The sequence below is a fragment of the Hyaena hyaena genome, unplaced genomic scaffold (genome assembly GCF_003009895.1).
Source record: "Hyaena hyaena isolate Hyena2069 unplaced genomic scaffold, ASM300989v1 scaffold_769, whole genome shotgun sequence".
Classification (NCBI taxonomy): domain Eukaryota; kingdom Metazoa; phylum Chordata; class Mammalia; order Carnivora; family Hyaenidae; genus Hyaena; species Hyaena hyaena.
Genome location: NW_024081401.1, coordinates 677,150 through 698,937, shown reverse-complemented (window position 1 = coordinate 698,937; position 21,788 = coordinate 677,150). Strand labels below are relative to the sequence as shown.

The window sequence follows — 21,788 nt, the reverse complement described above, 5'->3', positions numbered from 1 at the left end:
CCTCTCCCAACTCCTCTGATGCATCCCCCAGGTGATGGTGACCAATGTGACATCATTGCTCAAGACTGTGAAAGCCGTGGAAGATGAAGCCACCAAAGGCACACGGGCCCTGGAGGCAACCACAGAACACATACGGCAAGAGCTGGCGGTGAGCAAGGGTCTGGAGCACCGGGGACTTGGGTTAGAGAGGGATCAAGACAGATCATGAATCTATATTTCACATACATTCCCAGACAGAAATGTAAAGAGTCACACTCGTTCTCCTCACTCGCTGCCAGACTTCCTCAGTGAGCTGCACTGGTGTCTTCCCTCCCTCGCCTACCTACTCCTTAGCATTTGACAACTGCCTTCCCTCACCATCCCGCTTTCCCCAGTCACCAGTGGCCTCTTAGCTGCCACATTCAGTGGCCTCTTCTGGGCCTTCATCTTCTTCAAACATTTGTTAACAAGCCTCTGAAATCTTTCTTCCTTTGGCCCTCCTGACACTGGCTTTGCTCTTGCTTCTCCAGCGTCTCTTCTGTAGTCGTCATCAAACCACTTTCAACCTTTGTAAATGCGGAGGCCGGCCCAAACCATGCAAATCGCCCACTTTCTCTGTCCTCTTCTTTGGCAAGTTTAACCACTTTCACGATCGTTCTCTGGCAAGTTGACTTCAGCTCTGAGTTGAGTTTATTCTCAACTGCCTGTCTGACATCACCACCAAGATGCCATGCCACCCAGCTTCTGGCCCACAAGCAACTTCCTCTTCCGACGGCAGCAGCCTCATCAGCCGTGACTTCCCCATCTTCTTCACCACATCCCGGCCATTGCAAGTCCTCCCAACCACCCTCCCCCTTCTCTTCTTTCAGCCCCCCTCTCCCACGCCCCCCAACTCCCGTTGGCACCCTGGTTGGGATCTTCATCCACTCTCCACTTTGACTACTGTGCTAGTTTTCTGCCTCATCCTCCCCTCTCCCTTCAATCTCTTGTCACTCGTCTCCTTTCCATCTTTCTCATTTCTGAGTTCACCATTCTGAGCCTTTCCTTGGAGAGGAAAGTTAACTGAAATTTTTAACTTTCTGCCTCCCAAACCTGATCTTTTGCTCATCTTTCCCATCTCGGTAAGTGGCACCTTTTAATAACTCAGCTCCTAAAGCCAGGAGCGCAGCTGTGATGTTGTTCTTTCGTTCCCACATCTGAGCGCAAGACCTGTCAGCGCTCCCTCCGTGCAGATCTCATGCTCTGTCTTCTCCATCGCTACCACCTCCAGACCGTCCCTAGTCCTTCCGTGCTTCTGGGTATTTGTGCACTAGCCTCCATCTGTTCTCCCTGCCCCAACACTCACCCCTCCGATGCATTCTCAGATATACCTTTGAAAACGTAAATGAGATTATGTCACTTCACTGCTTAGAACCCTGTAGTGACTGCCCTGCCATCTTTGGTAAAATCCACACTCCCTACCGCTGCCTTCCGGGCCCATGGCCCCTGCAGCTTCCCCAGCTTCATCTGTCCTGCTCCGCCCCCTTCCCCAGCCCCAGCCCCAGCCCCACTGCACTGTCACTCCTGCTGCTGCAGGCCCTTGCACTAGCTTTACTCCAGCCTTTTTAACTTCTGGCTCCTTCTAGTCCTTCAGGCTGCAGCTTAAATGTCCTCTCCTCAGGGGCGCCTGACTGGCTTTGTCTGTAGAACATGCAACGCTTGATTTTAGGGTTGTGAATTCGAGCGCCACATTGGGTATAGAGGTTACATTAAAAAAATAAAGTAAAATCTTAAAAAAAAAAAATCCTCTTCCGAGAGAGGCTTCCCCAGCCATCTACCTGAGAAAGGACCTCACTTTTGTTTCTCAGCACAGCACCCCCTTTATTTCCTTCACAGTCCAGTTCAGTCTTTAGTTTTTGTTTCTTTGCCTACTTATTGTCTGTGTCCAAAACTATAGGGTAAACTCCATGAGAACAAGGACTTTGTCTCCTTAATTCCCCATTGCATCCCTAGCACCTCACAAAGAATCTCCCACTAGCTGATTTTTAATAATCTGCTGGATGAACACATACATCAGAATATTTTTGACTTTTACGTGTTATGTAAAGTCTAAGTTCCTTGGTCTGATAGTCAAGGCCCCAACAACCTTTTCTTCATCATCCCTATAATTCTTTTTTTTTTTTTAATGTCTTTTATTTATTTCTAGGAGAGAGACAGCGTGAGCAGGGGAGGGTCAGAGAGAGAGGGAGTCACAGACTGAAACAGTCTCCAGGCTCTGAGCTGGCAGTCAGCACAGAGCCTGATGTGGGGCTCGAACCCACGAACCGCAAGATCATGACCTAAGCAAAAGTCAGACGCTTAACCGACTAAGCCACCCAGGCGCCCCATCATCCCTATAATTCTAGAACATTTTTGATACTCTCACTTGACATTCTAGTATTCATGCCCCTCATTTACCTAAAATGCCTTCCTGTTATCTATGTCTCTTAAGACGCAGCCCCTTGCCTTCCCTCTGCCACTCACCCCTTCAAGGCTTCTATGTAGTGTAGGAATAAAAACCCAGCTCAGAGGTACTTCTTAAATTTCAAATAGATAAACTCTCCCCAGTATCTTCCATCAGAAATGACCATCAGCCTTTTGTTAGCTGTGATGTGTGAACTTCTTCAAGGACCTGACCTACAATGAGTACTCCATGAATGCCTGTTCTTGAACACGTGAATGAATGAACCAGATTATTCAAGTAGAGTGCTACACTGTCTTGTGGTCTCACACACTGTACAATTTTTCTTCTTGTTCTGTCCTCAACAGGTCTTCTGTTCCCCAGAGCCACCTGCCAAGACCTCTACCCCAGAAGATTTCATCCGCATGACCAAGGGTATCACCATGGCAACAGCCAAGGCTGTTGCCGCTGGCAACTCCTGTCGCCAGGAGGATGTCATTGCCACAGCTAATCTGAGTCGGCGAGCTATCGCAGATATGCTTCGGGCTTGCAAGGTAGAAACCCTGATAGTGAGGCCAAAGTCAGAGGCGGCGTGGCAACTTTGGGGCAGAACACGGGTGGGGAGAGACCGTGGGGCCTTGGGCGGCCTGGAGCCCTTTGGGATCCTAAAGTTAACTGTGTGGGATAGGAAGCGGCTTACCACCCAGAAGTGGCCCCTGACGTGCGGCTTCGAGCCCTGCACTATGGCCGGGAGTGTGCCAACGGCTACCTGGAGCTGCTGGACCACGTGCTGCTGGTAAGGAAGGCGGGTGGTGTCTGCTCCTTACACCGGCCTCCCTGAGTACACAGTCTCCTCCCGTGTGCATCAGGCCCAGCTCTCGATTCTTTTGTTCAAATCGCTTCCCCACCCCACCTTCTCTTTCCCAAATCTGTTCTGATTTCCAAGCTTCCCTCCCACTGGGGCCCCACATTCTTAGTGTCTTTGGTTTTCCCACTCACCTCTTCCTCTTGGTTTTTCTTTTCTTTTCTCCTCTCTTCCCTCCCGACCTCCCTCTTCTCTACCTTCATCGTCTCTTCTTTCTTCTCATTTTATCATTCTCCTTGCTCCTTGTCAGCCGGTGAGTGACACACAGCCCCACTGTCTTCACCCTGTGTGCAGTGTGATGCCCGGAGGGCATGGTGTTTGAGGGCTGTGGTGTGGAGGGATCTATGGATGGGGCAGGGTCACGGTCTGCCCTGTTTCTTACCTCCGGTAGGAGCTCAGGTCTGATGCTTTCTGCCCCCTGCCTGCTCCCCCTCCACAGACCCTGCAGAAGCCAAGCCCGGAACTGAAGCAGCAATTGACAGGACACTCAAAGCGTGTGGCTGGTTCAGTCACTGAGCTCATCCAGGCTGCTGAGGCCATGAAGGGTGAGGAGTGACCAGGGACAGGGAGGGAAGGGAAATCTTTGTCATGGGGAGATCTCTGCTTCCTGGTTGGGCTGCTCTGAGCTGGCCTCTGCCCACAGTTCTGACAGGTGCCAGGGGCCGGTGATACTAACCATGCTACCCAGCGCTCTCGACCTCCCTGCTCTGCCTTAGCCCTTTTCTTCCTCCCTTCACACAGGAACAGAATGGGTGGACCCAGAGGACCCCACAGTCATCGCTGAGAATGAGCTGCTGGGGGCTGCAGCCGCCATAGAGGCTGCAGCCAAAAAGCTGGAGCAGCTGAAGCCTCGGGCCAAACCCAAGGTCAGTCCTCCTCCCTCCCTCTGCCCTAACCTCCTAATGGCAGGACATCCCTGCCTTCACTTTGCATCTCTCCACAACCTCCATCTCTTCATTGTAGGAGGCAGATGAGTCCTTGAACTTTGAGGAGCAGATATTAGAAGCTGCCAAGTCCATTGCAGCAGCCACCAGCGCCCTGGTAAAGGCTGCATCAGCTGCCCAGAGGGAACTGGTGGCCCAAGGGAAGGTAAGTACTTGGACACCCAGAAGAACAGGGACAGCAGCAGCTCTGCTGTCCACATGAATGGATCCGGGGGCTTTTACACACCTACGGCGAGCACAGGTCTGAGTGAGCGCTCCTCTTTCCTCCACAGGTGGGCGCCATTCCAGCCAATGCACTGGATGATGGGCAGTGGTCCCAGGGCCTCATTTCCGCTGTGAGTGCACAGTACCCACTAGGTCCCTGAGCTGGGGAGACCAGAGGGGAAGGCCCAGGGCAACAGGCACATGTTAATCTACTCGAATCCCCTCACTTTAGGCCCGGATGGTGGCCGCAGCCACCAACAATTTGTGCGAGGCAGCCAATGCAGCCGTGCAAGGCCATGCCAGCCAGGAGAAGCTCATCTCATCAGCCAAGCAGGTAGCTGCCTCCACAGCCCAGCTCCTTGTGGCCTGCAAGGTCAAGGCTGACCAGGACTCGGAGGCGATGAAACGACTTCAGGTGAGGAACCGTGACCACCCTGCTGTATCTTGGGCTGTGCTGCTTTAAGCTCTTCCCTCAAGACGTGCTTTTCTGTGAGGGAGTAGAGGGATTCTCTCAGCTGAGTTCCCAGCTTCACACTGCTTTCTCTGCCCAGGCTGCTGGCAATGCAGTGAAGCGAGCTTCGGATAACCTGGTGAAGGCGGCACAGAAGGCTGCAGCCTTTGAAGACCAAGAGAACGAGACAGTGGTGGTGAAGGAGAAGATGGTTGGGGGCATTGCCCAGGTGAGCTTTGCCCCAGACACCCTTAAGGACACTGCCAGCCAGGCAGTCACGCTCCTGTGCCGGGCCCAACGGCCCCCTACCCTGATGTACACGCTTGCTAAACTGAGCCCCCGATCTCCATCCCTCAGATCATTGCCGCACAGGAAGAGATGCTGCGGAAGGAACGAGAGCTGGAAGAGGCGCGGAAGAAGCTGGCACAGATCCGGCAGCAACAGTACAAGTTCCTGCCTTCAGAGCTTCGAGATGAGCACTAGCGCGGCTACGTCTATTTAATGCAGACCCAGCCCAGAGACTGTGCCTGCCTCTACCAAAGCCTTCTGGGCTGTCGGCCCCACCTGCCCAGCCCCAGCACGCCCCAAAGTGCCTGCCGAACCCCGGGCCTGGCCCTGCCCAGTCCCGCTGCACATCCCCTGTCCCCTCCCTGACTCCAAGTGCCTTCGTGCCTTTAGGGCCCCCTAAGTGCTTGCCCCTCCCTAGAGTATTAACGCTCCAAGAGTATTATTAACGCTGCTGCACCTCCGTCTGGACCTGCCAGGGATCCAGCCCGCCCCACCCTGCCGGCGGCTTCCAGCCAGTCCCACAGCCTTGGCTCTGCTCCTACTTGTTTGATACTTTCTCCCCCTCCCCCACTCCTCCTACCCCCCTACCTGTGGGGGCTGCAGGGTTGCAAGCCCCAAATAGGTCATGCTCCAATAAAGGTGATTCTGCCTAGACCTCTGCCTGGCCTTGTCAGGCGATGGGAGACGCCCCTCAGGCAAAGAGAATGTGGAGCAAAGAATGGGATTCAGTTATGTCACCAGCTTCATCTGGCTCAGAAATGGGAGTGGGGGGTACGCTGTGGCAATCTGCCCCCTGCGGCCCCTTCCTCCTCGCACCCAGCGCCCCAGAGTCACCAGGGTTGGGAAGCTGAGAGGTCCTGTTCCTGTGGTCCCCTATCTCACTGGCTGGTGCCCGTGCCTCACCAAGTGTCATTACTCTGCTGCTGGGACAGCAGCTGCCACTGCTCCTTGTGGCTACCAGGGACAACTCTGTTCTTCGTAACTGTTCAGAGTATTTGAACAAATCCGGTTCCTGGCCAAATTCAAATTTTCAAAAGCAGCTTTGCTGAAAAGAATAAGCCGATAAGAATCAAGTGCCTGAGCCTCAGAGCTGTGGCCACAGGTTTGGCTGAGGCTGCTAACGAGCAAAACATCCACCCTGAGGCTGCAGCAGCTAGGTTCTACTGGCCACGGGCTGGGGGCCTTCCAGCCCCTCCCAGCCTGTTGTTAGCCCTGCCGAGAACAGCGCTGGAAGAAGAAGAACGGAAAAAGCTTGACCCAGGTGGAAGACAGCAGGCACAGCTCCCCTCGCGGCCGTGCCACTACTGACAGCCCTGATGCAGCTGCCGCAGCTGCCGTACCGTCTTTGAGGTTAAGCAGAGGGAGGTGGGTGCCGCTTCCCCCCTCCCATCCTCCACATTCACCGCCTCTGCCCGCACTGCGGGGACCATGTGGCAGTCCTCTGAGGCCTGCCGCTGTTTTCACGCGTGGTTCTTTAAGCAGCCCTGTTGCCCAGGATGTTAATTCCTTGCCTCCCCCTCCAAGTAAAACACAAACACCACCCACCACTACTCTGGGCACCTTTCACCTCCTTGAAGCCATGACATCTTCTGTTCCTGCAGCATTAGGATAAGTTTTAAGTAGATGGAATTGCTTTGTCCTCCCCAGGGCAGCCCATACGGAAGGTGCCAACTTCCTACCATCACTCCTGTCACTTGTGATTAATTCATTCAATATTTACTAAGCCATGCCCAGGCTAAGCGCTGGAAAATAGAGATGCATTATCACCTCTGACGCAGAGGCCTGGCAACTCCAGTACACACCGCTGTGGCCCCTTCACCCCAGATTCAATGTCCTAGCATCGTGACTTGGGAACCACAGAGATCAAATCCCTTACACGGCCTCCTCAGCAAGTGGTGGTTCAGACTGTCTGAACTCCAGCTCCAAGCCCAGGGTGGCTGCTAATTCCTGCCACCACTTCCCTGCCGTGTCCTCAGGAACTGCGACCAGTCACATACCTCTCACTAGTGATGCATCAGGGAGCCTTCTAGGGAGAGGCTCCAATACTCATTAGACCAGCAGTTCTTAAAATGTGGTCTTCAGACACCTAGCGGTGCCCAAGAGCCTTTCAGAAATCCAGAAGTTCAAGATTATTTTCATAATACTAAGGCATTTTTTTCCTTCTTCACAGCACCCAACATTTGTACCGACAGTGCAAAAATAATGGTGGGTAACACTGCCTTAGCACACATCAAAGCCCTGGCCCAAACTGCACTAATAGTCACTGATTCTTCACCACCATGCACTAGCAATTTAAGAAGTAAATGCCAGCTTCACTTAAGAATGTTCTTGGGGCGCCTGGGTGGCTCAGTGGGTTAAGCATCTGACTTTGGCTCAGGTCATGATCTCTCAGTTCCTGAGTTCAAGCCACACATCAGGCTGTCTGCTCTCAGCACACAGCCTGCTTTGGATCCTGTCTCTCTCTCTCTTTGTCTCTCTCTAGCTTGTTCTTTCTCTCTCAAAAAAAAAAAAAAAAGTCTTTGATGAAGCAGTAAAGAATCATTAATTTTATTCTATGTAAATCCTTGAGTAACAAGTCTCAATATTCCATGTGATGAATGAGAAAGCTGCACACCAAAGTATGGCGGTATCTGGAGGAAAGCACTTACACAGTCATTTGAGTTGTGAGGTGAGCTGAGCTAACCTCCTTTCTCACAGAATACCACATACACTTGAAAACAACCAGCGGACAAACCAGGGCTAGCGGACTTTGGTGTCTGGTGAACTTCTCTCAAAAAGGAACAAAGTGACTCCATAACATCAGGGAAAAACCGACAGTATTTGTCGCCAAGGAATGATCCAATTCGTGCTTTCAAGTAAGGATCCTTGCCCTAGTGGATCCTGGATCACGGTCAGCTACCATGAATTATACAGCTTCCCCTAACTTAAAACCTGGACTCTTCGGTTGAAACCAATCCTCATATTAAGGAATTTGATTTCTTTTTATAATGTATAATGAAATGTGTCAATATGCGGAACATTTGCATAGCTCAGTGAATCCGTATTTTCCAAATGACCACTGCATGATATTACATCATCCTCCCTGGGTAGAAGATCCAACCACAGCGCAACACAGACCAATGGATTGTAATGTAACATAGTACAAAAAAATTATTGATGTGGTTTCAGATTCCACGTTGCAAATAACCCTTAAGGGACGACCATTTGTCCAGTTTTGAGGTAGTATCAGAGAAGATTACACATGATTACCTCAAAAGGCGAGAAATACACTACTCTCTTTCCCAGCTATATATCTGGGTGAGGCTAGATTTTCTTCATATACAGTACTTCAAATAAACCACCATATAACAAAAGATAGAAAGCACAACTGGATTTTGAGAATCCATATGTCCTGTATTAAACCAGATATTAAAGAGATTTGTAAAAATATGTAAAATAACTGCCATCCTCTTACTAATTTAGGGAGGTGAAAACAGTCTTCAGTAAAAAAATTTTATGTTCAAATAGAAATTAAAAAATTTTATGTTCAAATAGAAAGCTTTTGGGGCACCTGAGTGGCTTAGTTGGTTGAGCCTCCAACTCTTGATTTCAGCTCAGGTCATGATCCCAGACCCATGCAATTGAGCCCCACATCAGGCTGAAGAGTCTCTCTCTCTCTACCTCTGCCCCTCTCCCCACTCGTGCTCTCTCTCTAAAAAAACAAAAATTTAAAAAAATTTTAAATACAAAATAAATTTTAAAAAGACAAAATAGAAAGCTTTTGCACAGCATAGGGAACCATCAACCAAAGAAAAAGGCAACCTACAGGGTGTGTGGGTAACTCAGTCAGTTGAGCACCTGACTCTTGATTTTGGCTCAAGTCAACATCACATGGTCATGAGATGGAGTCTGTGTAGGGCTCCACACTGAGCACAGAGACTGCTTGGGATTCTCTTTCTCCCTCTCTGCCCCTCCCCTACACACACTCTGTGTGTGTGTGTGTGTGTGTGTGTGTGTGTGTGTGTGTGTTCTCTTTCTCTCTCAAAATAAATAAATAAACAAAAGGCAACCTAGTGAATGGGAGAGGATACTTGCAAATGATATATCTGAGAAGAGGTTAATATCTAATATATATATGAATATATAATATATATTAAACAACTCAACACCAAAAATATACGATCTAATTTAAAAATGGGCAGAGGACCTAAGTAGATTATTTTTTTCAAAGACATACATATGGCCAACAGGCAGATGAAGAGATGCTCAACATTATTAATCACTAGGGAAATTCAAATCAAAATCACAATGAGATATCACTTCACATCAGTCAGGATGGCTACTATCAAAATGATAAGAAATCACAAGTGTTAGCAAGGATGTGGAGAAAAGGGGACTTTGTGTACATACTATTGGTAGGAATGTAAATTGGTGCAAATACTCTGGAAAACAGTATGGAGTTTCCTGAAAAAATTAAAAATAGACAAACTATATGATCCAGTAATTCCACTACCGGATAACTACCCAAAGAAAGTGAAGAAGATACTATTTCAAAAAGATATATGCACCCCTATGTTTATTGGAGCATTATTTACAACAGCCAAGATATGGAAGCAACCTAAGTGTCCATCAACAGATGAATAAAGAAAATGTGATATATATACATATATATACGTATATATGAATATTACTCAGCCATAAAAAAGAATGAGACCTTGGGGTATATGGGTGGTTCAGTCAGTTAACATCTGACTCTAGATTTTGGCTCAGGTCATGATCCCGGGATCATGGGACCAAGCCCCGCATCAGGCTCTGCACTGACACATGGAGCCTACTTGGGATTCTCTCTTTTCTTTTCTGCCCCTCTCCCCAAGGCACACGTGCACACACGTGCTCTCAATTTCTCACAAAACAAATTAATAACATTTTTTAAAAAGTATGAGATCTTGCCATTTGCAACAACATGGATGGACCTAGATACAGGGAATGATACTAAGTGAAATAAGTGAGAGGGAGACAAATACCATTTGACTTCACATATATGTAGAATCCAAAAAACAAATGAACAAACAAAAAACAAACAACAAACAGACTCTTAAATACAGAGAACAAACCGGTGGTTGCCAGAGGGAAGGTGGAAGGGGATACATGAAATAGATAAAGGGATAATATTAACAAATACAATCTTCCAGTTATAAAATAAATGTCATGGAGATGAAAAGTAGAGCATAGGGAATATAGTCAATGATATTTTAATAACATACAGTGACTACAGTTATTGTGATAAGCTTTGAGTTGAGTAATGTATAGAGTTGTTGAAGCAATGTGTTGTACACCTGAAATTAATATTGTACGTTAATTATACTTCAGTAAAATATATTTATGCTAACAGGGTTAATGTATAATGGATTTAGTTGTTATTTTTAATGAATTAGTATTTAAAATTTCTGTTTCCATTTTACTATGTTAAGTATTGACAGATATAATCCACTTCAACAAAAGCTTTTTGGATCTTCAAACCCCATTCTTTTTCTTTTTAATGTTTTTTATTTATTTCTGAGAGAGAGAGAGAGAGTGAGAGAGAGCAAGGGAGGGCCAGAGAGAGAGGGAGACACAGAATCTGAAACAAAACTCCAGGCTCTGAGCTAGCTGTCAGCACAGAGCCTGACACGGGGCTCAAACCCACCAACCATGAGATCATGACCTGAGTCGAAGTCAGATGCTTAACTGACTGAGCCACCCAGGTGCCCCTCAAACCCCATTCTAAATGTTTAAGAATATTAAACGTTAAGGGTTTGGCGGCGCACCTGGGTGGCTCAGTTGGTTAAATGTTTGGCTCTTGATTTCGGCTCAGGTCATGATCTCTCGGTGTTTCGTGAGATCAAGCCCTGTGTCAGGATTCTGTCTTTCTCAAAATAAATAAATAAACTTAAAAAAAAAAAAATAAAGAATGTAAGGGGTTCTAAGGCCAAGTTTTAAAGAAAAAGAGCTTGAGAACTGCTGCACTAGACCAGGAGTTCCTTTAGATCCATACAGCATTAATGGTTTTGTATACACAAAACCTGGTGCATAAAAAATATACCCAGCAAATGTTCCCTAGATGCCAACTCTTCAGCGATGCTATGCTAGCAACTGGGGATTCAGAACTGAGAATGATAGTCCCTGTTCTAGAGGACTCACAAGCCAGTAGAGGGGACACACGGGTAGGTAGGAGAGTGATTACAACGGAACTATGAGGGGAATTATAGAAGCCTACACCAAGAACACACATCTGTTAGGTGGAAGGAATGAGAGGGGCAGTGGCCAGGGAAGGCTTCCCAGAAAAGCTATCATCTGAACTGAGTTTTTAAGGCCACAAAAATCAGCCAACGGAAGAGAATTTTAGAGGGAACAGAATGCATAAAAGGTGGAAGCTTTAAGAAAAAAGTATGGTTGTTTCCAGGTCCTGCATATAGTTCAGTATGAATGCAGCATCAAGTACAAGTCTGTGAACTGGGGGTGAGGTTGGGAATGAAAGGAGATGAGGCACAGAGGTAGGCAAGGGCCAAAATGAAGGGCCTTCCATACCATATTAAGAAATGTGGATTTTCATCCTCAAAGGAGGGCGGGAGTAGGGAGGGGTTTGGGATTTTAGGATCTTATTCTCATCAGCTTTTTAAAAGATCTTTGGTAACAATGTCGAGGTTCAGTTGAATGAATATACCCACTGGGGAACCAGGAGTGAGACCCCAACAGACACAGGCAGGAGGTACTAAAAGCAGCTACCCAAGGCAACCCCAGAGACTTGCAGGAATCTCACTTGCAGGAAGTAGAATCCACAGGAGTAAGTGGATGTGGGAAGTGAGGAACGGGGAGCGCCTGGTAACTCCCTGGGGTTTAGCACTGGCTACTGGGACAGGGGAGGTGTTTCCCTTGAGTCTGGGGAAAACAGGGAGCTGGCTGGAAGGAACACTTCGAAGGTCAGGTTTGTTGCACTCGTAGCAGGCAGGCAGCTAAGCAAATCTAAATACATTTCCGCACCCCCTCCCCCGCGGCCCGGGCCCGGGGCCCACGGTTCCCACGGTTCCCACCCCCACCAGCAAAGCCAGGCCTCCCACCCTTCTGCCCCGGGGGAGCTAGGCGAACCGCTCCCTCCTAATTTCCTCTGCTTGGTCACCCCTTCCCCCTCCTCCGAACCAGCTCTCCGCTTCCTCCCCCACCCCCACCCCCCGAGGAAAAAACGAAAACAAACAGCTCTGCGCCCTGCGCCTCACACCCCAGGACCCCGCTGCTCCCGGAGCAACTTCTAGCGACCTCCGTGGGAGGAAGCATCTCACCCCCGACTCCCGACTCCGGGAGCTCTGTGACTCTTCCCCTCGCCCCCCGCCTTCCCCGTCCCAGCCGGGCCCCGCCTCCCCACGGGGAAACAGCCCAAAAAAGGGCAGAAAAGAAATTTTGGCGTAAAGTTGGCCTGCAAGAGAAGACAGGAGAGTTGGCTGGGAGAAGGGGAGGGGAGGCAGGGCGCTCGGGGCCATTAGTGAGAGGGGAAAGCGGGGTGGGGTGGGGGAAGGGAGGGCGAGAGGAGGGGGCGGGAGGGCCGCGTCCCGGGGATGGGGGGCGGGGAGCACGCCAGGTCCGGCCGGGCTGGAGCCGCAGGGAAAATATGCGGGGCACGTTGGGGGGCAGGGCGGGCGGGGCGCGGAGCCGGGTACCTAGCCGCTCCGCCACCGTAGAGGAGGGGCCCTGGCTCCTGGGGCCGGGGAAGCAAGGGGAAGAGAGGTCAGGCCCGCCCTCGGGAGCAGCAAGCCGGGCCTCGCTCCGCACCGGACCGGGACTCTGGGCTCCCCTCCTGCCTCAGTTTCCCCAAGTCCCTGGTGAGACTCACCGTTGTCACTATCACGTCGGTAACGCAGGCCCAGAGTCTGGGACTCAGGGTAAACTGAGGTACTCGAACCACGGAGGAGCCCCGCCTCCCAAGAGACATTTAATCCAGGGGGATTTACAGGAAACTTCTAAATTAAGGGCAGCGGCTGCTACAGCTGAGGGGGGCACGCGGGTCCCAGCGCCCGCGCAGCTGCCGTGAGCTCACGCCCCGAAATAGCCCCAGGGGCCCCAGTCGCAGCTGCCACTAGGCCGGGCTGTCACTCAGAGGAAGAGCTGAGCCCCCAGCCCGAGGGTCCCCTGCCCTCCAGAGGGCTGGGGTTTTTCCAGCCGACCGTCCTCGCTACTTTGCCTTCCGACGGCTGGGGGTGGGGGTGGGGGAGGGGAGGGGCCTCGAGGGGGGCGGTCCCGAGCGGGTGGGCACAGGGGGCGGCCGCGCCCCCCCACCCCCACCGGGGTGTGCTTCTGCCCCTACAAGGTTTGGGCCGCGGTGGGGGAGGGTCCCGGCCCCCGGCTCCGCCCGGTCCCTCCCCGCCTTTTAGGCGCCCGCGCGGCTGGGACATCCCAGTCCCGCTTGGTCCTCCTCGCCGGCCACCCGTGCGCCCAGTTCGTCCAGTCCGCACTGCCTGCCCACCGGCCCGCCCCCCACCGCAGCCATGGACGCGATCAAGAAGAAGATGCAGATGCTAAAGCTGGACAAGGAGAATGCCATCGACCGCGCCGAGCAAGCCGAGGCCGACAAGAAGCAGGCTGAGGACCGCTGCAAGCAGGTGGGGGCCTTAGACCCAGTGCAGCCTCCTGCTCCCCAACGAGGGAGGCGTAGGCCCTGTGCCGCCTAGCCTGAGGCCCGCTGTCCCAGGCTCTTGTGTCCAGTTGAGGGGTTGGGGGTGGACCTTCACAGTACCCTCAGGGACCTAGCCAGAGCCACACATAATCTCTCACCCACCGTACCTGGGGAGCTGCAATCCCCCAGTTTCCACACCTGCCCCTGCACAGCAATGATGGGCCCAGCTCCTTGGGCTGGTAGCTTTCTCTCTACTCCCACCGGGACCCTCTAACATCCCCGACTGCACTGTTCCTCCTCTGCTATCCTGCTTCCTCCCTGATAGCCTCTAAATATCTTCTAGTACTCCCTCACACACACCCCTGCCTCCTTCCTGGGTCCCTGGCCTGACTAACCAAAGCCCCTCTCTCTCAGCTGGAGGAGGAGCAGCAAGCCCTCCAGAAGAAGCTGAAGGGGACAGAGGATGAGGTGGAAAAGTATTCTGAGTCCGTGAAGGATGCCCAGGAGAAACTGGAGCAGGCTGAGAAGAAGGCCACCGACGTGAGTGTGGATCTAGGGTAGGGGTGGGGGAGTGCACTGGGAGGGGTCTTGGACCTGAAGATGAAAGGGGTAACCTAGACATCCCCAGCACCAGGACAGAAATGGTTTCCTCTCAGAAACCAGGATAGGGCAAGCTTGCACAAATAATCTAAAGCAGTGGGTAAATCAAAACCACCCACCACTTCCCCTAGAGGACACAGCCTTGTAACTCCATTTGGTTCCAGCCCTAAGAATGTACAGTGATCAAGCAGTGAGTCATCGGGGGAGGGGGGGGGGAAGGGACAAGAATTTACCATCTATCTCAATTAATCCTCTAGATGGAAATGAGAGAAGAGGCTGCAACTCCATGTGCGGGATATGGGGTGTGGGTATTGTTGGGTAGGAGGAGGGAGAGGAATCTAGAGATGGGGCCTGACTTGAGTTACACCCCTGGGGGGCCATTAGAAATTCCCTGGCTTTGACCTCTGGCTCCAGCAGCCCTCCTGTGCACTGGGGCCCAGCTCAGGTTCTAATGGCCCCTCATTTACCCTCATTAAGCTGTCAGCCTTGAGACCCAGCCAGGCCACAGGCAGCAGCTCCTGAGATTTCTCTGCTCACCCCCCACCCGCTAACTAGACTTCTCTGCCTTCTGCCATTCCCATGCCCCACCGTGGCATTGGAGAATGGCCCTATGACTTTGAATATGGTACTTGTACCATTCTCTGCCTCAATTTCCCTACTTGCCTTCTACCCAGGATTAAGATGAGCCTATGGTTGTAGGTATGGGAGGATTAGCAAAAGCATGTCTGAACATCTGAGATCCGAGATGACATTACTGTTTATATTGACCATTATCCATGTTCCCCAGCACGCACCCCCCTGCCCCAAGGTTGGTTTCTCTGACCTCTAGGCTTGGTTTTGATTCTCCACCAGCCCTGGCACTTGGGAAGGAACTGACCTGCAGCTGCTAGCAAAGACAACCCTGGGCATCTGACGCTCTATAAATAACTAAGGCCCAGTGCAGCTGGAGGCAGGACTGGAAACCCAAGGAGCTAAGTGGGGGCTGGAGGGGAGGAGGGGAGGACAGGGACAGAGCTGGGGATGCAGTGCCAGGACCCAACTGCCCAAACTTATTGTATGACCTTCAACACAGCACTTCACTTACACAGTGCCTCAGTTTCTCCTTTCTCTCTTCACATTTATCCAGTGGGGTTGGTAGTGCCTGGCCTGTGGTAAGAGAGCAGCATCCGTAACCGGGAAGAGCTTAAGAAGCAGAAAATGGCAAATATCAGTCCTATGATGAGGACCCCAGAACTTCCCAGACTCTTGAGTCATTTGTCACCCCACTGTCACAAAGAGAGTTTTCCTTTTATAGAGTCTCATCTCTCTTTAGAGTAGACCTCTAATGTGCCCCAGAGCCATTCTTCCCAACCCCCAGTGCTGTCCCCAGAATCCTTCCACACTGAGTCATCTGGTCCCCTGCCCATGAAGGCCTTTGTCACTCTAGGTGGCCTCCAGCACCTGGAGGACAAACTACTACTTTCTATATATGGTGCCGGGTACCTCCCAGGACCTGCTTTCTACCCCCTCTGCCCCCAGGGCTGCTACTCATCCCTTCCTTCTTTCACTTCTTCCCCTACACTGGCCCTTTCTCTTTTCTGATCTTCGATCTCATGATCTCTACGATATGTCTCTGACGGAGAGACAGGACCAACCTAACATTTATGGAGCCTGGACTCTGCAGGAAATGGGCTCAAGTGTTTTCTACATATTATTTTGCTACTTCCCGACATTGGCTTATCATCAGAATCACTTGGAAGCTTAAAAAAAAAAAAAAATTAAAAGCTTTCCAAGCTCTTGCCCCGGAGATTGCATTTCAGTGGATCTAGCCGGGAGCTAGCGAGCCTGTTTAGTTTTCTAAGGCCCCCACTGGTCTTGTTGATTAATTGGTATTCTGTCAGAACAGCGGCAGAGGAGGAACTGCTTGTGTCAACCAACTCAGATTTAAAATTTAAAAAGGAGGAGGGGCGCCTGGGTGGCTCAGGCCTTTGAGCATCCCACTCCTGATTTCGGCTCAGGTCATGATCTTGTGGTTCATGAGTTTTAGCCCCACATCAGGCTCTGTGCTGACAGTGCAGAATCAGCTTGTGATGCTCTCTCCCTTTCTCTCTCTGCCCCTATAAACAAATAAATTTAAAAAGGAAGAATCTGAGGCCTAGAGGAAGTAAGTAAGTTGCCCAAGGTCATACGAGTGCTAAGTGGCTGAGCTGTAGCTCACAATGGTCTGACTCAGAGCTGCGCTTAACACCAAACTATACTGCTTCTCTCATTTTTCTTTAGTGGGGGCCCTCTTGCTCTTCCCTCTCATTTTCTCAAGGTATCATTTTCAATGGACCATCCCCCAGACCTCCATGGTTTTGCCTCTGTTGCAAATCAGGGGTTGAGTATGTGTTACTCACACAGCCCTTGGCAAGAAGCCCCTTCTTATAGCCATAGATGTCCCATAGAGGCCTGGCTAGCCTCCTGAACCCCTCACTGGGAGTCTGACTGGCAGCCAGTGACATCAGGGATCTTGACTCTGATTGGCTATTTTTAGCAATGGTGAGGTCTGGTCAGCCACCCCCTTACCTGGGCCAGGCTTTGCTGTGGAGGAACCCCTGCTTCTCTGACCTGGTCCCAACTTCGAATGCTTTCAGGGGGCACAGAAAGACCTGCAGGTGACCATTGGGAGACTAGTTATGTACCATGTTAGGCAGGGGAGTGGAGCCTGTTAAGAAATGCATGTCTTAGGGGCACCTGGGTGGCTCAGTCGGCTAAGCATCCAACTTCGGCTCAGGTCATGATCTCACAAGCCCCATGTTGGGCTCTGTGCTTTCAGCTAGCTCAGAGCCTAGAGCCTGTTTCAGATTCTGTATCTCCCTCTCTCTCTGACCCTCCCCTGTTCATGCTGCCTCTCTCTCTCTCTCTCTCTCTCTCTCAGAAATAAATAAAACATTAAAAAAAAAAAAAAAGAAATGCATGTTTTGCGCCTGAGTAGAGTCTAGACAGAAGATGGTTGGTTAGGAGGCAAAACCAGTTGAAAGTCTGGAAGCCAGGAAACAGATTCTTTCTGACAAGAACCTTACTATCCTCTCAATCCTCTCTGATCCTCATTCAAGGCAGACAAAGCCTCCTCTGACCTCTGGCCTTTGACCCACAGGCTGAGGCAGATGTGGCCTCCCTGAACCGCCGCATTCAGCTGGTAGAGGAGGAGTTGGACCGGGCGCAGGAGCGCCTGGCTACAGCCCTACAAAAGCTCGAGGAGGCTGAGAAGGCAGCTGATGAGAGTGAGAGGTGGGCAGGGGGCCTCCCCAGGGGTGGGCTGGGGAGGGTCTGGAAGCCTGTCTCTGCCGGTCCTGACCCCACTTCCACCCCTCTCCCTGCCGTTCAGAGGAATGAAGGTCATTGAAAACCGAGCCATGAAGGATGAGGAAAAGATGGAGCTACAGGAGATGCAGCTGAAGGAGGCCAAGCACATCGCTGAGGATTCAGACCGCAAATACGAGGAGGTGACAGCCCTGTCCCACTTCCTTCTCCCTCCCAAACCCCAGATACTCTCCGCCACTCACCGGGACTCTGCTCCTTCTCTCCCTCATCCCCCAGGTGGCCAGGAAGCTGGTGATCCTGGAAGGAGAGCTGGAGCGCTCAGAAGAAAGAGCTGAGGTGGCTGAGAGGTAAGGGTGCCCTGGGTGGCAAGTGAAACTCACCCAGGTCCCATGGCTGTGGGGCACTCTGGACAGTGGGAGGCAGTTTCCCAGGCTTGGGGCCATAGGGACAGGTCCTGTCCTCTGACCCCTGACTGCTGCCCCCAGCCGAGCCAGGCAGCTGGAGGAGGAACTCCGAACCATGGACCAGGCCCTCAAGTCCCTGATGGCCTCAGAGGAGGAGGTAGTGACCTCTCTGGACCTTTCTGGGCAATGGTGCCTTCTCTCAGCTCACCTTTCCCCTGATCTCAGGCTGTTCTCTCACCTGCTGGGGGTCGGGAAAGGCCTGGGGCTTCCAAATTCTGCTTGCTGTCACTCTCACAACTTTGCTCTTCTCTTCTCTCCTCCACCCCTTCCCCACTGTGCCATCTCCACTGTCTCCCACACTATGCCCTCACACCCTCGCCCCACCACACACCCCCTGCAGTAAATGTGGGGACCTAGAGGAGGAGCTGAAAATTGTTACCAACAACTTGAAATCTCTGGAAGCCCAAGCGGACAAGGTAGAGGGGGGTAGAGGGGCAGTGAGGAAGGGGTCCTACAGGGGAGGGAGGTGACGGGCCCAGGCAGGGAGGGGCTGGGTGTTCCTGGAGACAAGATCAGGAGCAGCCTGTGGGCTCGGTGGAGTGAAGGATTTGTGGAGGCGATCTACTAACAGCGTGTATATGTCCCTAAAAGTATTCCACCAAAGAAGATAAATATGAAGAGGAGATCAAACTGCTGGAGGAGAAGCTAAAAGAGGTGAGAGTCTTGGGGCGCCTGTTGGCTCAGTCAGTTGAGCGTCTGACTCTTGATTTTGGCTCCGGTCATGATCTCACAGTTCTCTTGGGCTCCGTGCTGCCAATGCAGAGCCTGCTTGGGATTTTCACTCTCCCTCTCTCTCTGCCCCTCTCCTGCTCACTCGAGTACACACATGCTCTCTCTCCCTCTCAAAATAAATAAGTTAACTGAAAAATAATAATAAAATAGAAGAGGTAAGATTCCGTCCACTCCCCACTGTCCCCTCAAGCCCCCCCATCCCCTCTCCAGAGACTGCCTATGGCAGGGACTTTAGGAAAAGGAATGGAAGAGGAGGTTGACTTAAGTGAAAGTATCTGGGAAGGCCTGATTTTTGTCATTCCTCCATCTTATCTCAACTCCCAGGCTGAGACCCGAGCAGAGTTTGCCGAGAGATCCGTGGCAAAGTTGGAGAAGACCATTGATGACCTGGAAGGTAAAAGGGATACTCCCCGGTACCCCAAAAGCTTTTTAAGGAGGTCCACACTCCTCGTGACTATCGGTCTGTCCCTTATTTCCCCATCCCATAATACTTGCCACGGATAAATTAGTGTTGGGCTACCTGGGATCCCACCAGCTCCCAGGGTGTGACCCGCCAGCCATCTGAGGAGTCGTACCTGGTTGCTGTGTGTCCGCTCCAGTGCTCCTCAAACGTGTGTGCGTGAGAACACCTCGGGGAATTTTTAAAACACAGATTCCTGGGTCCTACTCCAAAGCGAATGCTGACTTTGGGCTGGAGAATTTGTATGTCTAACAAGCTCCCTGATAATACCAATGCTGCTGGTCCTCAGACCGCACTTTGAATAGCACTGACCTAGACAATTCGGTCTCCAAGAGCAACACAATAGAGCTATGTCACAGAGACTTCTTTATTAAATACAGAGAGATTTGGTTTAATGTCTAGGTTTTCACAACATCAGTGGAAAATACTATTTGAAGCTAGATTTGGTGAACACCAACATCTGGGTATTTGCTACTCTGTGGCTGTTTCTCATTAGTATCAAGAATGCTGTATTTTCTTTTTATTCTGTAATAACTGTTTCACCTTCATAATTCCCACTTCTCATGCTTCTAGCCTTTCAGGCAAGCCTGAATTTTATCTCCAACTTTAGGACCTTAGACCTTTCTGGCTCCAGCACCCTCCCCCTGAATTGAGCACCCCTGCTTATTCAAAGCACTGTACCCCCATGTCCTTGGGGGAGTTAGGAGCTCCAAGGGGAAGAACCAATTTGGGCTACAGAGAAAAACGAGACGGGTACAGAGAGGGGAGGAGGGAGCCCTGCTGGCTGTCCTGCTTGATCTCCAGCCTATTTCTCTCACTCCATCTTTGTCTACCTCTTCTGATTCTTGTTCTCTCTTTCCATTACCCTCTCTCCTTCCTTTCCTCTTTCCCTCCATTCCCTTGCCCCATACTCCCACCTGGTCCCCCTCCCCTGGATCCCTTCCACCAGACGAAGTCTATGCACAGAAGATGAAGTACAAGGCCATCAGCGAGGAGCTGGACAACGCACTCAACGACATCACCTCTCTCTAAGCCCCACGCCAGTGTGGCCCCCTCAGCCCCTTCTCTCCTCTCCTTTCCACTCTCTCTGTGGGGAGGGGGCAGGCAGGAGGAACAAAATTGTCAGCATCGTACAGCCATTCTGGGCGCAGCCTCAGAGAGTCCCCACCACCCCTGCCGCCCACCCTGGCACTTGCTTCATCCTTCTATCCAACCACTCACCCCATCCTCCAGCCTCTATCTCTTTCTGCTGCTTAATAAACTCAACTTGGTCTCCATGTTGTCTTCCCGCCCTCCAGAGAGCACTTCTGTCACCCCTACAGAAACCCTAGCTCTCACAGGCACCCCTAGTCTTGTGCCCCCCACTGAGCTCACCCACAAAATACTGTGGCCCTCGCCAGAACCCCCTCCACATGGCACTCTCAGTCTGTCACTCTGTCACCTGCTGCATGTGGGCATGCATAACCCCACCAGTCACCATGAGCCCTCTAATGCCTCCGACAGACTCTGCAGACCCAGGTCTGTCACTAACCTCCAGCCATTCAGCTACAGTTCCAGGATTTAAGGGAATGACTGGAAGGGAAATGGGTGGGGAGGTACCGAGGAAGGGCAAGAACGTTGTGAAAGGGCTGGCTGCCGTAAAGTTTGGGAAAATGTTGGGTGCCAGCAACATGGGGCTTTCCCTGCAGGTCTGTTTTCTGCCTCAAGTCTATCTGTCTGTCTGGCCCTTCCTTTTCTGGCTCAGTCTTTGTCTTTCCTTCTGTTTCTAACACTCTTAAACGTTCTAAAGAATGAGGGTAAATTAGTTCATGACTCAGGCCTCCCATCCCACCCCTATGACCCCAAAGCCTTGAATCCACGTCTGTCTTGGTCAGTGCATCCATCTGCCCCTGGCACCGGGTCCTCAGACCCCTAAGTGCTTATGTCTTCCTATGCCTCCAACCCCCTCCAAGTCTGTTTGTCTCATCCCATCCCCCCTTGTGTGTCTGCCCTTCCTCACGTGCTGCTTCCCCTCACAGAGACCTTGGCCAGTGCCAAGGAGGAGAACGTGGAGATTCACCAGACTCTCGACCAGACCCTGCTGGAACTCAACAACCTGTGAGGGCTGGCTCTGCCCCCAGCCGGGCGATAGTTGCCGCCCCAGCTCAATAAAATGGATGTTACTGGCGTTACAGGGCCCTTTAAGCCTTCTTTGGAGTGGGCAATGGTGGTCATTTTCCAAAGTGGAAAAGACTAAGACGATGGCTGAGGGGAGCAATGGAGTTGGAAGGCCCCCTGACTGAACAGGGCCTGAGTCCAGGCTCCACACTAGGACTTCCTTTCCGAAGGGAGCCAAGGGGTGAGGGCAGCAATCTCATTGAGGAGGGTCGTGACCAGGCTGTGTGAAGCAGAGAGGCCCCGCAGGGCTGGGGTAACACCCTGGTCCTACTACCCGCAGGGCAAAGGAGCTGCTGTCCCGGCACTGCCCCATTCCA

The 21,788-nt window shown here is 51.4% G+C and overlaps 2 protein-coding genes across 6 annotated transcripts in view; both read left to right on the top strand.

Moving 5' to 3' along the window:
- The window catches only part of TLN1 (talin 1), a 31,759-nt gene extending 25,955 nt beyond the window's left edge, over positions 1-5,804 (top strand). For both annotated transcript variants that reach the window (XM_039218582.1, XM_039218583.1), the window contains 10 exons: positions 32-148; positions 2,767-2,952; positions 3,087-3,194; positions 3,703-3,808; positions 4,005-4,129; positions 4,227-4,352; positions 4,480-4,542; positions 4,644-4,826; positions 4,963-5,091; positions 5,220-5,804. In XM_039218582.1, the coding sequence (XP_039074513.1) occupies positions 32-148; positions 2,767-2,952; positions 3,087-3,194; positions 3,703-3,808; positions 4,005-4,129; positions 4,227-4,352; positions 4,480-4,542; positions 4,644-4,826; positions 4,963-5,091; positions 5,220-5,345 (1,269 nt within the window). In that variant the 3' untranslated portion in view covers positions 5,346-5,804. The remainder of the gene's footprint in view (positions 1-31; positions 149-2,766; positions 2,953-3,086; positions 3,195-3,702; positions 3,809-4,004; positions 4,130-4,226; positions 4,353-4,479; positions 4,543-4,643; positions 4,827-4,962; positions 5,092-5,219) is intronic.
- A 7,615-nt stretch (positions 5,805-13,419) lies between these two features.
- On the top strand, positions 13,420-21,498 carry TPM2 (tropomyosin 2). Of its 4 annotated transcripts, none has more exons than XM_039218595.1 (9): positions 13,420-13,759; positions 14,188-14,313; positions 17,492-17,625; positions 17,723-17,840; positions 17,935-18,005; positions 18,144-18,219; positions 18,714-18,776; positions 19,179-19,248; positions 21,333-21,498. In XM_039218595.1, the coding sequence occupies exons 1-9, from the start codon at positions 13,646-13,648 to the stop codon at positions 21,413-21,415; spliced, it is 855 nt and encodes a 284-aa protein (XP_039074526.1). In that variant the 5' UTR covers positions 13,420-13,645; the 3' UTR covers positions 21,416-21,498. The 4 variants fall into 4 exon arrangements, with proteins under 4 accessions (XP_039074526.1, XP_039074531.1, XP_039074530.1 ...); XM_039218600.1 differs by lacking the exon at positions 18,144-18,219 and adding an exon at positions 18,463-18,538 and having other exon boundaries at positions 13,532-13,759; positions 21,333-21,485; XM_039218599.1 differs by lacking the exons at positions 18,144-18,219; positions 21,333-21,498 and adding exons at positions 18,463-18,538; positions 20,264-20,591 and having other exon boundaries at positions 13,532-13,759.
- Positions 21,499-21,788: the final 290 nt, after the last annotated feature.